Source organism: Daphnia magna, unplaced genomic scaffold (assembly GCF_020631705.1).
Source record: "Daphnia magna isolate NIES unplaced genomic scaffold, ASM2063170v1.1 Dm_contigs256, whole genome shotgun sequence".
Taxonomy (NCBI): domain Eukaryota; kingdom Metazoa; phylum Arthropoda; class Branchiopoda; order Diplostraca; family Daphniidae; genus Daphnia; species Daphnia magna.
Window position 1 is genome coordinate 8,433 of NW_025533206.1, and position 19,016 is coordinate 27,448.

The window sequence follows — 19,016 nt, forward strand, 5'->3', positions numbered from 1 at the left end:
ACTTCTATATGTAAACTGCATCAAATATACTTGTATTCAATGTGAATACACTGTTATACCATGAGTTTTTTCTTCTATATGTAAACAGCATCAAATATACTTGTATTCAATGTGAATACACTGTTATACCATGAGTTTTTACTTCTATATGTAAACAGCATCAAATATACTTGTATTCAATGTGAATACACTGTTATACCATGAGTTTTTACTTCTATATGTAAACAGCATCAAATATACTTGTATTCAATGTGAATACACTGTTATACCATGAGTTTTTACTTCTATATGTAAACAGCATCAAATATACTTGTATTCAATGTGAATACACTGTTATACCATGAGTTTTTACTTCTATATGTAAACTGCATAAAATATACTTGTATTCAATGTGAATACACTGTTTATACCATGAGTTTTTACTTCTATATGTAAACAGCATCAAATATACTTGTATTCAATGTGAATACACTGTTATACCATGAGTTTTTACTTCTATATATATATACTGCATCAAATATACTTGTATTCAATGTGAATACACTGTTATACCATGAGTTTTTACTTCTATATGTAAACAGCATCAAATATACTTGTATTCAATGTGAATACACTGTTATACCATGAGTTTTTACTTCTATATGTAAACAGCATCAAATATACTTGTATTCAATGTGAATACACTGTTATACCATGAGTTTTTATCTTCTATATGTAAACTGCATCAAATATACTTGTATATAATGTGAATACACTGTTATACCATGAGTTTTTACTTCTATATGTAAACAGCATCAAATATACTTGTATTCAATGTGAATACACTGTTATACCATGAGTTTTTACTTCTATATGTAAACTGCATCAAATATACTTGTATTCAATGTGAATACACTGTTATACCATGAGTTTTTACTTCTATATGTAAACTGCATCAAATATACTTGTATTCAATGTGAATACACTGTTATACCATGAGTTTTTACTTCTATATGTAAACAGCATCAAATATACTTGTATTCAATGTGAATACACTGTTATACCATGAGTTTTTACTTCTATATGTAAACTGCATCAAATATACTTGTATTCAATGTGAATACACTGTTATACCATGAGTTTTTACTTCTATATGTAAACAGCATCAAATATACTTGTATTCAATGTGAATACACTGTTATACCATGAGTTTTTACTTCTATATATAAACTGCATCAAATATACTTGTATTCAATGTGAATACACTGTTATACCATGAGTTTTTACTTCTATATGTAAACTGCATCAAATATACTTGTATTCAATGTGAATACACTGTTATACCATGAGTTTTTACTTCTATATGTAAACAGCATCAAATATACTTGTATTCAATGTGAATACACTGTTATACCATGAGTTTTTACTTCTATATGTAAACAGCATCAAATATACTTGTATTCAATGTGAATACACTGTTATACCATGAGTTTTTACTTCTATATGTAAACTGCATCAAATATACTTGTATTCAATGTGAATACACTGTTATACCATGAGTTTTTACTTCTATATGTAAACAGCATCAAATATACTTGTATTCAATGTGAATACACTGTTATACCATGAGTTTTTACTTCTATATGTAAACTGCATCAAATATACTTGTATACAATGTGAATACACTGTTATACCATGAGTTTTTACTTCTATATGTAAACAGCATCAAATATACTTGTATTCAATGTGAATACACTGTTATACCATGAGTTTTTACTTCTATATGTAAACTGCATCAAATATACTTGTATTCAATGTGAATACACTGTTATACCATGAGTTTTTACTTCTATATGTAAACTGCATCAAATATACTTGTATTCAATGTGAATACACTGTTATACCATGAGTTTTTACTTCTATATGTAAACAGCATCAAATATACTTGTATTCAATGTGAATACACTGTTATACCATGAGTTTTTACTTCTATATGTAAACTGCATCAAATATACTTGTATTCAATGTGAATACACTGTTATACCATGAGTTTTTACTTCTATATGTAAACTGCATCAAATATACTTGTATTCAATGTGAATACACTGTTATACCATGAGTTTTTACTTCTATATGTAAACTGCATCAAATATACTTGTATTCAATGTGAATACACTGTTATACCATGAGTTTTTACTTCTATATGTAAACAGCATCAAATATACTTGTATTCAATGTGAATACACTGTTATACCATGAGTTTTTACTTCTATATGTAAACAGCATCAAATATACTTGTATTCAATGTGAATACACTGTTATACCATGAGTTTTTACTTCTATATGTAAACAGCATCAAATATACTTGTATTCAATGTGAATACACTGTTATACCATGAGTTTTTACTTCTATATGTAAACAGCATCAAATATACTTGTATTCAATGTGAATACACTGTTATACCATGAGTTTTTACTTCTATATGTAAACTGCATAAAATATACTTGTATTCAATGTGAATACACTGTTATACCATGAGTTTTTACTTCTATATGTAAACAGCATCAAATATACTTGTATTCAATGTGAATACACTGTTATACCATGAGTTTTTACTTCTATATATAAACTGCATCAAATATACTTGTATTCAATGTGAATACACTGTTATACCATGAGTTTTTCCTTCTATATGTAAACAGCATCAAATATACTTGTATTCAATGTGAATACACTGTTATACCATGAGTTTTTACTTCTATATGTAAACAGCATCAAATATACTTGTATTCAATGTGAATACACTGTTATACCATGAGTTTTTACTTCTATATGTAAACTGCATCAAATATACTTGTATATAATGTGAATACACTGTTATACCATGAGTTTTTACTTCTATATGTAAACAGCATCAAATATACTTGTATTCAATGTGAATACACTGTTATACCATGAGTTTTTACTTCTATATGTAAACTGCATCAAATATACTTGTATTCAATGTGAATACACTGTTATACCATGAGTTTTTACTTCTATATGTAAACTGCATCAAATATACTTGTATTCAATGTGAATACACTGTTATACCATGAGTTTTTACTTCTATATGTAAACAGCATCAAATATACTTGTATTCAATGTGAATACACTGTTATACCATGAGTTTTTACTTCTATATGTAAACTGCATAAAATATACTTGTATTCAATGTGAATACACTGTTATACCATGAGTTTTTACTTCTATATGTAAACAGCATCAAATATACTTGTATTCAATGTGAATACACTGTTATACCATGAGTTTTTACTTCTATATGTAAACTGCATCAAATATACTTGTATTCAATGTGAATACACTGTTATACCATGAGTTTTTACTTCTATATGTAAACTGCATCAAATATACTTGTATTCAATGTGAATACACTGTTATACCATGAGTTTTTACTTCTATATGTAAACAGCATCAAATATACTTGTATTCAATGTGAATACACTGTTATACCATGAGTTTTTACTTCTATATGTAAACAGCATCAAATATACTTGTATTCAATGTGAATACACTGTTATACCATGAGTTTTTACTTCTATATGTAAACTGCATCAAATATACTTGTATTCAATGTGAATACACTGTTATACCATGAGTTTTTACTTCTATATGTAAACAGCATCAAATATACTTGTATTCAATGTGAATACACTGTTATACCATGAGTTTTTACTTCTATATGTAAACTGCATCAAATATACTTGTATTTAATGTGAATACACTGTTATACCATGAGTTTTTACTTCTATATGTAAACAGCATCAAATATACTTGTATTCAATGTGAATACACTGTTATACCATGAGTTTTTACTTCTATATGTAAACTGCATCAAATATACTTGTATTCAATGTGAATACACTGTTATACCATGAGTTTTTACTTCTATATGTAAACTGCATCAAATATACTTGTATTCAATGTGAATACACTGTTATACCATGAGTTTTTACTTCTATATGTAAACAGCATCAAATATACTTGTATTCAATGTGAATACACTGTTATACCATGAGTTTTTACTTCTATATGTAAACTGCATCAAATATACTTGTATTCAATGTGAATACACTGTTATACCATGAGTTTTTACTTCTATATGTAAACTGCATCAAATATACTTGTATTCAATGTGAATACACTGTTATACCATGAGTTTTTACTTCTATATGTAAACTGCATCAAATATACTTGTATTCAATGTGAATACACTGTTATACCATGAGTTTTTACTTCTATATGTAAACAGCATCAAATATACTTGTATTCAATGTGAATACACTGTTATACCACGAGTTTTTACTTCTATATGTAAACAGCATCAAATATACTTGTATTCAATGTGAATACACTGTTATACCATGAGTTTTTCCTTCTATATGTAAACAGCATCAAATATACTTGTATTCAATGTGAATACACTGTTATACCATGAGTTTTTACTTCTATATGTAAACAGCATCAAATATACTTGTATTCAATGTGAATACACTGTTATACCATGAGTTTTTACTTCTATATGTAAACTGCATAAAATATACTTGTATTCAATGTGAATACACTGTTATACCATGAGTTTTTACTTCTATATGTAAACAGCATCAAATATACTTGTATTCAATGTGAATACACTGTTATACCATGAGTTTTTACTTCTATATATAAACTGCATCAAATATACTTGTATTCAATGTGAATACACTGTTATACCATGAGTTTTTCCTTCTATATGTAAACAGCATCAAATATACTTGTATTCAATAAGAATACACTGTTATACCATGAGTTTTTACTTCTATATGTAAACAGCATCAAATATACTTGTATTCAATGTGAATACACTGTTATACCATGAGTTTTTACTTCTATATGTATACTGCATCAAATATACTTGTATATAATGTGAATACACTGTTATACCATGAGTTTTTACTTCTATATGTAAACAGCATCAAATATACTTGTATTCAATGTGAATACACTGTTATACCATGAGTTTTTACTTCTAAATGTAAACTGCATCAAATATACTTGTATTCAATGTGAATACACTGTTATACCATGAGTTTTTACTTCTATATGTAAACTGCATCAAATATACTTGTATTCAATGTGAATACACTGTTATACCATGAGTTTTTACTTCTATATGTAAACAGCATCAAATATACTTGTATTCAATGTGAATACACTGTTATACCATGAGTTTTTACTTCTATATGTAAACTGCATAAAATATACTTGTATTCAATGTGAATACACTGTTATACCATGAGTTTTTACTTCTATATGTAAACAGCATCAAATATACTTGTATTCAATGTGAATACACTGTTATACCATGAGTTTTTACTTCTATATGTAAACTGCATCAAATATACTTGTATTCAATGTGAATACACTGTTATACCATGAGTTTTTACTTCTATATGTAAACTGCATCAAATATACTTGTATTCAATGTGAATACACTGTTATACCATGAGTTTTTACTTCTATATGTAAACAGCATCAAATATACTTGTATTCAATGTGAATACACTGTTATACCATGAGTTTTTACTTCTATATGTAAACAGCATCAAATATACTTGTATTCAATGTGAATACACTGTTATACCATGAGTTTTTACTTCTATATGTAAACTGCATCAAATATACTTGTATTCAATGTGAATACACTGTTATACCATGAGTTTCTACTTCTATATGTAAACAGCATCAAATATACTTGTATTCAATGTGAATACACTGTTATACCATGAGTTTTTACTTCTATATGTAAACTGCATCAAATATACTTGTATACAATGTGAATACACTGTTATACCATGAGTTTTTACTTCTATATGTAAACAGCATCAAATATACTTGTATTCAATGTGAATACACTGTTATACCATGAGTTTTTACTTCTATATGTAAACTGCATCAAATATACTTGTATTCAATGTGAATACACTGTTATACCATGAGTTTTTACTTCTATATGTAAACTGCATCAAATATACTTGTATTCAATGTGAATACACTGTTATACCATGAGTTTTTACTTCTATATGTAAACAGCATCAAATATACTTGTATTCAATGTGAATACACTGTTATACCATGAGTTTTTACTTCTATATGTAAACTGCATCAAATATACTTGTATTCAATGTGAATACACTGTTATACCATGAGTTTTTACTTCTATATGTAAACTGCATCAAATATACTTGTATTCAATGTGAATACACTGTTATACCATGAGTTTTTACTTCTATATGTAAACAGCATCAAATATACTTGTATTCAATGTGAATACACTGTTATACCATGAGTTTTTACTTCTATATGTAAACAGCATCAAATATACTTGTATTCAATGAGAATACACTGTTATACCATGAGTTTTTACTTCTATATGTAAACAGCATCAAATATACTTGTATTCAATGTGAATACACTGTTATACCATGAGTTTTTACTTCTATATGTAAACAGCATCAAATATACTTGTATTCAATGTGAATACACTGTTATACCATGAGTTTTTACTTCTATATGTAAACAGCATCAAATATACTTGTATTCAATGTGAATACACTGTTATACCATGAGTTTTTACTTCTATATGTAAACTGCATAAAATATACTTGTATTCAATGTGAATACACTGTTATACCATGAGTTTTTACTTCTATATGTAAACAGCATCAAATATACTTGTATTCAATGTGAATACACTGTTATACCATGAGTTTTTACTTCTATATATAAACTGCATCAAATATACTTGTATTCAATGTGAATACACTGTTATACCATGAGTTTTTACTTCTATATGTATACTGCATCAAATATACTTGTATTCAATGTGAATACACTGTTATACCATGAGTTTTTACTTCTATATGTAAACAGCATCAAATATACTTGTATTCAATGAGAATACACTGTTATACCATGAGTTTTTACTTCTATATGTAAACAGCATCAAATATACTTGTATTCAATGTGAATACACTGTTATACCATGAGTTTTTACTTCTATATGTAAACTGCATCAAATATACTTGTATTCAATGTGAATACACTGTTATACCATGAGTTTTTACTTCTATATGTAAACAGCATCAAATATACTTGTATTCAATGTGAATACACTGTTATACCATGAGTTTTTACTTCTATATGTAAACAGCATCAAATATACTTGTATATAATGTGAATACACTGTTATACCATGAGTTTTTACTTCTATATGTAAACAGCATCAAATATACTTGTATTCAATGTGAATACACTGTTATACCATGAGTTTTTACTTCTATATGTAAACTGCATCAAATATACTTGTATTCAATGTGAATACACTGTTATACCATGAGTTTTTACTTCTATATGTAAACTGCATCAAATATACTTGTATTCAATGTGAATACACTGTTATACCATGAGTTTTTACTTCTATATGTAAACAGCATCAAATATACTTGTATTCAATGTGAATACACTGTTATACCATGAGTTTTTACTTCTATATGTAAACAGCATCAAATATACTTGTATTCAATGTGAATACACTGTTATACCATGAGTTTTTACTTCTATATGTAAACTGCATCAAATATACTTGTATTCAATGTGAATACACTGTTATACCATGAGTTTTTACTTCTATATGTAAACAGCATCAAATATACTTGTATTCAATGTGAATACACTGTTATACCATGAGTTTTTACTTCTATATGTAAACTGCATCAAATATACTTGTATTCAATGTGAATACACTGTTATACCATGAGTTTTTACTTCTATATGTAAACAGCATCAAATATACTTGTATTCAATGTGAATACACTGTTATACCATGAGTTTTTTCTTCTATATGTAAACTGCATCAAATATACTTGTATTCAATGTGAATACACTGTTATACCATGAGTTTTTACTTCTATATGTAAACTGCATCAAATATACTTGTATTCAATGTGAATACACTGTTATACCATGAGTTTTTACTTCTATATGTAAACTGCATCAAATATACTTGTATTCAATGTGAATACACTGTTATACCATGAGTTTTTACTTCTATATGTAAACTGCATCAAATATACTTGTATTCAATGTGAATACACTGTTATACCATGAGTTTTTACTTCTATATGTAAACAGCATCAAATATACTTGTATTCAATGAGAATACACTGTTATACCATGAGTTTTTACTTCTATATGTAAACAGCATCAAATATACTTGTATTCAATGTGAATACACTGTTATACCATGAGTTTTTACTTCTATATGTAAACTGCATAAAATATACTGTGTATTCAATGTGAATACACTGTTATACCATGAGTTTTTACTTCTATATGTAAACAGCATCAAATATACTTGTATTCAATGTGAATACACTGTTATACCATGAGTTTTTACTTCTATATATAAACTGCATCAAATATACTTGTATTCAATGTGAATACACTGTTATACCATGAGTTTTTACTTCAATATGTAAACTGCATCAAATATACTTGTATTCAATGTGAATACACTGTTATACCATGAGTTTTTACTTCTATATGTAAACAGCATCAAATATACTTGTATTCAATGTGAATACACTGTTATACCATGAGTTTTTACTTCTATATGTAAACAGCATCAAATATACTTGTATTCAATGTGAATACACTGTTATACCATGAGTTTTTACTTCTATATGTAAACTGCATCAAATATACTTGTATTCAATGAGAATACACTGTTATACCATGAGTTTTTACTTCTATATGTAAACAGCATCAAATATACTTGTATTCAATGTGAATACACTGTTATACCATGAGTTTTTACTTCTATATGTAAACTGCATCAAATATACTTGTATATAATGTGAATACACTGTTATACCATGAGTTTTTACTTCTATATGTAAACAGCATCAAATATACTTGTATTCAATGTGAATACACTGTTATACAATAAGTTTTTACTTCTATATGTATACTGCATCAAATATACTTGTATTCAATGTGAATACACTGTTATACCATGAGTTTTTACTTCTATATGTAAACTGCATCAAATATACTTGTATTCAATGTGAATACACTGTTATACCATGAGTTTTTACTTCTATATGTAAACAGCATCAAATATACTTGTATTCAATGTGAATACACTGTTATACCATGAGTTTTTACTTCTATATATAAATCTGCATCAAATATACTTGTATTCAATGTGAATACACTGTTATACCATGAGTTTTTACTTCTATATGTAAACTGCATCAAATATACTTGTATTCAATGTGAATACACTGTTATACCATGAGTTTTTACTTCTATATGTAAACTGCATCAAATATACTTGTATTCAATGTGAATACACTGTTATACCATGAGTTTTTTACTTCTATATGTAAACAGCATCAAATATACTTGTATTCAATGTGAATACACTGTTATACCACGAGTTTTTACTTCTATATGTAAACAGCATCAAATATACTTGTATTCAATGTGAATACACTGTTATACCATGAGTTTTTACTTCTATATGTAAACAGCATCAAATATACTTGTATTCAATGTGAATACACTGTTATACCATGAGTTTTTACTTCTATATGTAAACAGCATCAAATATACTTGTATTCAATGTGAATACACTGTTATACCATGAGTTTTTACTTCTATATGTAAACTGCATAAAATATACTTGTATTCAATGTGAATACACTGTTATACCATGAGTTTTTACTTCTATATGTAAACAGCATCAAATATACTTGTATTCAATGTGAATACACTGTTATACCATGAGTTTTTACTTCTATATATAAACTGCATCAAATATACTTGTATTCAATGTGAATACACTGTTATACCATGAGTTTTTACTTCTATATGTAAACTGCATCAAATATACTTGTATTCAATGTGAATACACTGTTATACCATGAGTTTTTCCTTCTATATGTAAACAGCATCAAATATACTTGTATTCAATTAGAATACACTGTTATACCATGAGTTTTTACTTCTATATGTAAACAGGATCAAATATACTTGTATTCAATGTGAATACACTGTTATACCATGAGTTTATACTTCTATATGTATACTGCATCAAATATACTTGTATTCAATAAGAATACACTGTTATACCATGAGTTTCTACTTCTATATGTAAACAGGATCAAATATACTTGTATTCAATGTGAATACACTGTTATACCATGAGTTTTTACTTCTATATGTAAACTGCATCAAATATACTTGTATACAATGTGAATACACTGTTATACCATGAGTTTTTACTTCTATATGTAAACAGCATCAAATATACTTGTATTCAATGTGAATACACTGTTATACCATAAGTTTTTACTTCTATATGTATACTGCATCAAATATACTTGTATTCAATGTGAATACACTGTTATACCATGAGTTTTTACTTCTATATGTAAACTGCATCAAATATACTTGTATTCAATGTGAATACACTGTTATACCATGAGTTTTTACTTCTATATGTAAACAGCATCAAATATACTTGTATTCAATGTGAATACACTGTTATACCACAAGTTTTTACTTCTATATGTAAACAGCATCAAATATACTTGTATTCAATGTGAATACACTGTTATACCATGAGTTTTTACTTCTATATGTAAACTGCATCAAATATACTTGTATTCAATAAGAATACACTGTTATACCATGAGTTTCTCCTTCTATATGTAAACAGCATCAAATATACTTGTATTCAATGTGAATACACTGTTATACCATGAGTTTATACTTCTATATGTAAACTGCATCAAATATACTTGTATATAATGTGAATACACTGTTATACCATGAGTTTTTACTTCTATATGTAAACAGCATCAAATATACTTGTATTCAATGTGAATACACTGTTATACCATGAGTTTTTTCTTCTAAATGTATACTGCATCAAATATACTTGTATTCAATGTGAATACACTGTTATACCATGAGTTTTTACTTCTATATATATACTGCATCAAATATACTTGTATTCAATGTGAATACACTGTTATACCATGAGTTTTTACTTCTATATGTATACTGCATCAAATATACTTGTATTGAATGTGAATCCACTGTTATACCATGATTTTTTACTTCTATATGTAATCTGCATCAAATATACTTGTATTCAATGTGAATACACTGTTATACCATGAGTTTTTTTCTTCTATATGTAAACAGCATCAAATATACTTGTATTCAATAAGAATACACTGTTATACCACAAGTTTTTACTTCTATATGTAAACAGGATCAAATATACTTGTATTCAATGTGAATACACTGTTATACCATGAGTTTTTACTTCTATATGTATACTGCATCAAATATACTTGTATTCAATAAGAATACACTGTTATACCATGAGTTTCTACTTCTATATGTAAACGGGATCAAATATACTTGTATTCAATGTGAATACACTGTTATACCATGAGTTTATACTTCTATATGTATACTGCATCAAATATACTTGTATATAATGTGAATACACTGTTATACCATGAGTTTTTACTTCTATATGTAAACAGCATCAAATATACTTGTATTCAATGTGAATACACTGTTATACCATGAGTTTTTTCTTCTAAATGTATACTGCATCAAATATACTTGTATTCAATGTGAATACACTGTTATACCATGAGTTTTACTTCTATATGTATACTGCATCAAATATTGTCACACGAGTTGTATTGGGACAAGAACAAACAAATACAACAAGTGATGACTTAAATTCTAAACAATGGTTTAACTCAAACAAAAGGGATAACCATTACCAAAAGTTGGAGAAGCGTCTGAAGAACTCTAGGGAAACCAGGGAACTTGTCTTTTACCGAATTTTACACTTGCATTTATACTGCTATGCTAATTACGCCCCTTCCGGAGCGCATGTCTCCGTATCTACTTCTAGTACTGATTATCTGCAATGATTCAGTCCCACGGTCGCAGCGTAGTTCAATGAGCGGGTGAATCATCTCTGTAAAGAGATAAACATTTACCCCTTTTCACCCGCGACAGGTCCCCCTTCTTTAAGACAGGCGACCCGACTGTACTTATCTACCTGCGATAAAGCATGAAGGTTACCCTTGTTAACACTAACTATAACACCAATGTAAAAGAAATGGAACTGATAGGCAATGATTGTGATCCTCGAAGGTTATTGAAACTGAATAAAAATCGGGCACAGCCTTTCTGCTGGCACAGTTCATTTTCAGTTTTGGTGTGATACAGGTCTTTCAAGATGTTCACCCTTTCCGATGTATTGTCCGACTGGCGGTATTTTGACGTTGCCGTTGTGCGCTTCGCTGAGATTGCCTTCCGTAATCCTGTGAGCCGGTACCGTCGCCTGAATGTAAGTGATCGGAGGCTGTTTGCCACACTCCTAAACGATGCTAAGGTTACGGGTACCTCTTTGGATTTTACACCGTTTTCAGGGGAAGTTTGGGAATTGGACTTCTATTACAGGTATGTTTCCCTTTGTGTTCTAGGAAATTTCTTCATCATGATTTTAACTTTTTTTTTTTTTTTTTTTTTTTTCTTCATTCTTTTAGTACGTATCCCGGCTACGCGAAGTATCGCGATTTTTATTCCCACAACTATGCTAGACTTCTGTGGTGGCTTGAGTCAGGTGAGGATGTTTATCATCCGTCCCCCCGACGTTCCGACTTCCATTCAGAGGTTTTGTTCTCCACGGTGGAGGCTCGGCTGGCAGCCCGACTGGTCGCGCTGGAAGTTTTGAACCTCTGGGGGAGAATCCGGAATCTGAAGCCTTATAATTTTTTCCTTTGTCAATTGCAATCCGGTATTCCCTTTTTGAATTTTCAATACATTTTTTAACACAGCTCTTCTCTTTTCTTGTTTCTACGCTAGAGGGCATCATAGGCTAAGTTTGACACAATGGTACATGATTACTATAGGTGCATAATAACTACGGGAGGTGAATTATTGTTTTACAGGTTCTGCATTTCCAACTCTTCCCTCCCGCGGTCTTCGGGTGGTAGGCTGACCACATCGTGCTGTTCGTGAGCAGCTAACCTTGCACTAAGTAGGTAAAATTTATAACCCAAAAATGTGATTCCCATACTTAATACTACAGCTATTATTATTAATTCATATGGGTATCGGGCAGAAGATGTCTCCATCTGTTTATCCACTTTGGTCACAAGGTTGTGAATTTGTTCCCCCGTCATTTCAGCAGCTAACCTGGCGCGGTCATTCCGTTGAAGTAATTCACTAATGATGTCTATCGAACTCGTGTTCTCCCGCGGAATTTCGATGATGACGTGCTTCCCGCTGCTGTTACTGGTTGGGTCCTGAGAAAAAACGTTGACAGATGGCAGCACCGCCGCTTGAAGGTTCGGGGCTTCTATGCTTCCCTCCATGCTGGCTGGGAAGACCCAATCTTCTGTTCTCGCCGTACAACCCAAAGGTACTTCAAATATTCCAACCGCTGGTAATGTTAGCGTTCTTAGGGGCGGTTGTCCAACATTGGGTGGACATGAGAATACTATGTCGTGTGGTTTCGTCGCCGAGAAGGCCCATTGATTTGCTCCAATGTATACGACTTCTGGACCTCGCCAATCTGCAAATTTTTTCCGGCACTGCGTCTTGATTCGAGGTACATCGTTCATGAATGCTGCTATGGCGCAGGACTTGCGAGCGTTCCGTTTGCTGATGCCCGTATGGAATTTACATAACGGTCGACCTATTTTACTGCACTCCCGGACGTCGTCTTTGGAGAGTTCCAGGAATGTTTCGAGGTCAGCTGCTACTGCAAGAAAGTTTGGTAAGTTGCTAAAGCTGACACTATGCGTTCCATTATCTGCAGCCCCCGGCAGGTTGATGATCTGAAACAGCTTATACTGTTGAGCATGATCGAAGATAGGGACCTGAATGAAGATCCTGAAATGATGTTCCAATGCTGCCACCGTGACTGTGGATTCACGATAAGCCACCCAAAGCTCATCGCTGGAAATTGACCATCCTCTAGGTAATTGTCGGTTGACATTTTTAATCACTGCGTTAAATCGTGCTGGGGAAACGATTTGAGGGGCTAAATGCCCGTTTGCTAATAGACTGAATCCTATGTTGAGGCTATCGGCAAGTTGGTGTAGCCATTGCAGGATTTGATTCAGCGCCTCAAACGTGTCGTCCAGCTGGAAGAAATACTCGAAATGGTCTAAGTCAAGCTCTTCTAGCTTTGTATTCCACTCTAATAATTGTGCGGTCACGCTTTGCAAGGACGCAAACTGTCCTCGGAGCTCTCTAATCAACTGGAGAGTTGGCTCTGGATTCCCACAACGACTCGTTCAGAACGGTAGCTTGCTTGTCCATAATGTGTATCATTTCCTTTTGATTCAGTTTAACCTGTTGCACCTGACTGTTTAATTCTTCTAGGTCCTGCTGTGTTGAAACGCCAAAAAGCCATTTGAGAGCTGATCCACCTCCGTCGATGAGACTACGTCGGTTTCTTAGGTTGGTGTTTAAGGCTTCTTTCACGGTCGCGAATTGCTCGGTCACGCTCTCCAGTTCCTTCGAGAAACTTCGTAATTTGCTGAAAATTCTTTTGGCTGCTATTTTTTGTGGTCGAGATCCTTGCTGTTTCCACTTGTCTGCCACTGCTTGTTGTTGGAGAATTTTCTGTTGCAAGTAAGCTATTGCTGCTCCAGCCGGCCCTAAATCGAGGTCAGTTACGATTGTCCATGCTGATTCACTGAAAGCGACATCTACATGTTCTTTAAAAATCGTGTTTTCTCTCAGGATCAGTGCCGTAACCATTGGTGGATTGAAGACCGTAAACAGGAGCATCAAGAATGGTACCAAGCAAGTTAGGTACCTAGCGGGTGGTCTTCTGTTACGGATGGGCCTTTGAGCTTGTGCTATTTCAGTTGAAGTGGAGGGCGCTACCACGACGCCATCTGCTGTGGGATGTTCGGTAACTGTTTCCTTGTCACCTGCTACCGCTTGAGGGCTGGTAACTGCTGGTACATCTTGTGATTCAACTTCTTGATCTTCCCTGTGTTCTTTTTCGGTGGTTTCTTCTAAATTGTTTGGAGCTATTTCTTGTGGGAGCTGCCATTCATTTGAGGCTTCAAAGAATGGCTTCATACGGATGACGTGCACAATATCCGTTTTCCCTCGACCGGTTGCTGATGTCACCTCATAATTCACCGGCGTGGTTTTCCTCAACACTTTAAAAGGTCCCAACCACCGGTGAAGGAGTTTTTCGGATTTTCCCACTTTTCTGAATGGTTTGTACACTAGCACTAAATCTCCGGGTTGGAAGGACAGATCCCGATGATGTGAGTCGTATCTCTCTTTCTGTTTGTTTTTTACCTCTTCCATTCTAGTTTTCACTATTTCTTTAGCTGTCGATAATTCGATCAATAGGCGATCTGCGTAATCTCTTGTGGCGCCATCTTCTGTCAACAATGGATTCGGATCCGCGCCCAGCTCCAGGTCGATTGGTAATTTCGGCTCGCGTCCGTAGAGGAGAAAGAATGGAGAGTATCCTGTGGATTCTTGCCTGGCTGTGTTGTACGCAAAGCACACATACTGTAGGGTCTCATCCCAATCCCGCTGGTCAGTACTAACATACATGGAAAGCATTGCTGCTAACGTATGATTCATTCTTTCCACAGCCCCGTTTGCTTGAGGATGATAACTGGATGTTGTTTTGTGGTTGGTGTGTAACTTTTTGACCACTGCCTGAGTTAACTCAGCAACGAAGCATTTTCCTCGATCAGTGATGATTTGTTCTGGAGCTCCATGGCGAAGAAAATTTGGTTAACGAAGAACTCAGCGACATCTTCTGCTTTGCCGGTTGGCATAGCTTTCAGCTCAACCCATTTAGTTAGGTAATCTACTGCAACAATTATCATTTTGTTACCCTTATGAGACAAAGGGAATGGACCTAGCAGATCCATACCCAATTTCTCAAAAGGTCTTTCTACTTTTATGCATTGCAGGAATCCCGGAGGTTTATCTGGAACTCCTTTTCTTCCTTGACAGCTCACGCAACTCTGAACGTAGCGAGTTATGTCAAGATTCATTTTCGGCCAAAAGAATCGACTGCAAATTTTGTGGAGGGTCCGCTTGATGCCTAAATGACCGGAAACAATGTCATCGTGATAAGCTTGCAAAATTCTTTCACGACATTCCACAGGTACACATAATCTTCTGTAATTTTTTCCATCCTTAAAAGATTCTTTGTAGAGCTTTCCGTTGCACAGAACGAAGTTTTTCACCCTTTCTTTTCCGTCCTCGAGCTTCGAGATTTTTTCGCTCCAATCACGGTGAGCTCTTTGTTTGCGGATAAATGAGCCGTTTTCTTCGGGAGAAAGGATATCCACTGCATTTGGTCCAATGGCCGCAACGATGAAACATCGATCATCTTCCATTTCTTCGATCTGCTGAAGTGGGTTTCGTGGAGAGGCAGTCGGCGTTGTCGTGTGTTTTCCCACTACGATATACGATAGTTATATCGTACTCCTGAAGCGAGAGACTCCAACGCGCTAAACGTCCGGCGAGGTCCCGTTTGCTCATTAACCAACACAACGCTTGATGATCGGTGATCACTTTCACTTGACAACCCCACACAAAACATCGAAACTTGGTAAGGCACCATACTAATGCAAGACATTCTTTCTCCGTGATAGAATAATTTGTTTCTGATTTTGATAATAAGCGGCTTGCGTAAGCTACTGGTCTTTCAACTCCATCGATGCGCTGTGCTAGTACACCTCCTATGCCGAAACCACAGGCGTCCGGTAGAATTTCCATCGGTAACTCGTAGTTTGGATGAGCTAGCACTGGAGCTGATGTAAGTGCTGCTTTTAGAGCGTTGAAGCTACTAACTTGATCCGTTCCCCAAATGAATGGAATGTCTTTCTTTGTTAGCGATGTAAGCGGACGTGCGATGGCTGCGAAATTCTGGATGTGACGCCGGTAATAGGAGCACAATCCCAGGAAGCTTTGTACTCGTTTGACTTTATTTGCTGTTGAATGGCCTACTGCTGGAGATGGAAAATTTTCCACCGCCTCTAGTTTTTCAGGATCCGGACCAACACCTTCCTTGGTAACGACGTGACCTAATCTTTTAATGTATTCTTAGCAAATGAGCATTTTGACCATTTTAGTTTCAGGTTGGCTTTTGCAAGGCAATCCAGCACTGATTGGAGTCGTTCCAAATGTTGTTCGAACGTTGCCGAGTAGACGATGACGTCATCTAGGTACACCAGGCACGTTGTCCATCGAAGTCCGGCTAAATAATATCCATTGCCCGCTGAAATGTGCCCGGGGCATTAGTTAATCCAAATGGAAGAGCACGGAACTGATATAATCCATCCGCAGTTACGAAAGCTGTTTTCGGTCTATCCTTGCTGGCAACTGGCACCTGGTGATAACCGGATTGGAGATCAATGCTGGAGAAGATTGTAGCCCCCTCCAGGCGGCTCAATGTATCGGCCACACGAGGCAGTGGGTAGGAATCTTTTACGGTCACTGCATTAAGTTTGCGATAATCAACACAAAAACGCCAAGTTCCATCTTTCTTCTTTACTAGGACCACAGGTGAAGACCAAGGGCTGTCCGAGTGTTCAATTATTCCCTGGCGTAACATTCCTTCCGCCTGTTCCTGGATCACAGCTCGTTCCTTCCAGGCACTCTTATAAGGGAGCTGGTGAATTGGAGGGTTAACTCCAGTGTTAATGTCGTGCTCCACCAACGTACAGTGCCCCAAATCATCTTCACTAAATGCGAAACAGCTGATGGAACTTTTGAGAATTTTCAATACCTCACTTTTTTTATCCTCGTGCAGGTTTTCTCCAATTCTGCTTTTCAAATTATCCAATAAATTTTTAGTTTTTTCATCCATTTCTTCAATCGTAGCATTTGTTCCTGGAACTTCACCAGATTCTTCTGCTTTTTCCACTTCTTGGATTTCTTCTAAAGTCCCCAATGTTACACCTTTCTCCAGCCACACTGATTTGGGAGACAGATTTGCTACAGGAATGTTTTCCAGGTCCTTCTGCACAAGGGCGTGACCCGTAGACAGACTTGTCGTGGCCATCAGTGAAACTGATGGTTTCAGGACACAAGCGCCTTCCAGTTTACTAGAAACTTTCGTTGGAACCGGTTTAATTGAATACGCTGGAATTTCCTGACGCTCGTTGGATACTAACACAGTATCTTCTGTTTCTTCCTTCGCAGGGAGGGAGATTACTGCAAGCGGTAAATCACCCATAGTGAGAAGAGGTTTCTCCGTCTGGTAATTAATCCGTATAGATCCAAATTGTTTGAGAAAATCATTTCCCATCAAAAGTTCAATTCCCGACATTGCCATAACGATTGCTTTTCCTTTCACAGATCTGTTTTTGTGCGTCACCAGGATTTCGGCTGCTCCTTCGGGCATCACTCGTGAACCGTTCGCGAGAATAATTCCGGAACCACTCCATGGCTGCTGAACGAATTGTGTTTTCTTCAATAATTCAGGAGAGATGACTGTCACTGCTGCACCAGTGTCAATTACTGCTGTTGCATTCACCTCACCACAAAACACAGGTTCTTTAATCAAGTTTGTTCCATCGAAGTTCAACAGGTGTTTTTCTTCCTGTACGTTAGGAGCTTGGGTCGCCAGATTTACTGCTGTATTCGCCGTTGACGGCGTAGCTGGCGCTGCATCCCGTGTCGGAGCTTTATAATTTGGAGATTCTGGATTTTTGAAACATTGCCGAGCGACGTGCCCGGGTTTCTTGCAATGGAAACAAAATGGTCTCCCGTCAGTAGAACGTCCTTTTGGCTTGTAGGGCCCTTTTGCCTTCTCTTGCTCCTTTGCCATTAATTTCTCACACGTGTCTTGGATTAACTCACGCATTGACTTCATAAATTCTGCTTGCTG

General features: G+C 33.8%; 1 protein-coding gene and 1 long non-coding RNA gene across 2 annotated transcripts; both read left to right on the forward strand.

Moving 5' to 3' along the window:
* Positions 1–12,066: 12,066 nt before the first annotated feature.
* Positions 12,067–13,005, forward strand: LOC123467996. Its single transcript, XM_045167666.1, has 3 exons — positions 12,067–12,583; positions 12,670–12,920; positions 12,989–13,005. Exons 1-3 carry the CDS (start codon positions 12,360–12,362, stop codon positions 13,003–13,005), a joined length of 492 nt encoding a protein of 163 aa, XP_045023601.1. The 5' UTR covers positions 12,067–12,359.
* A 3,805-nt stretch (positions 13,006–16,810) lies between these two features.
* On the forward strand, positions 16,811–17,383 carry LOC123467992. The gene is made up of 3 exons (XR_006642025.1): positions 16,811–16,940; positions 17,018–17,195; positions 17,257–17,383. It is a non-coding gene; the product is annotated as an uncharacterized LOC123467992 (long non-coding RNA).
* Positions 17,384–19,016: the final 1,633 nt, after the last annotated feature.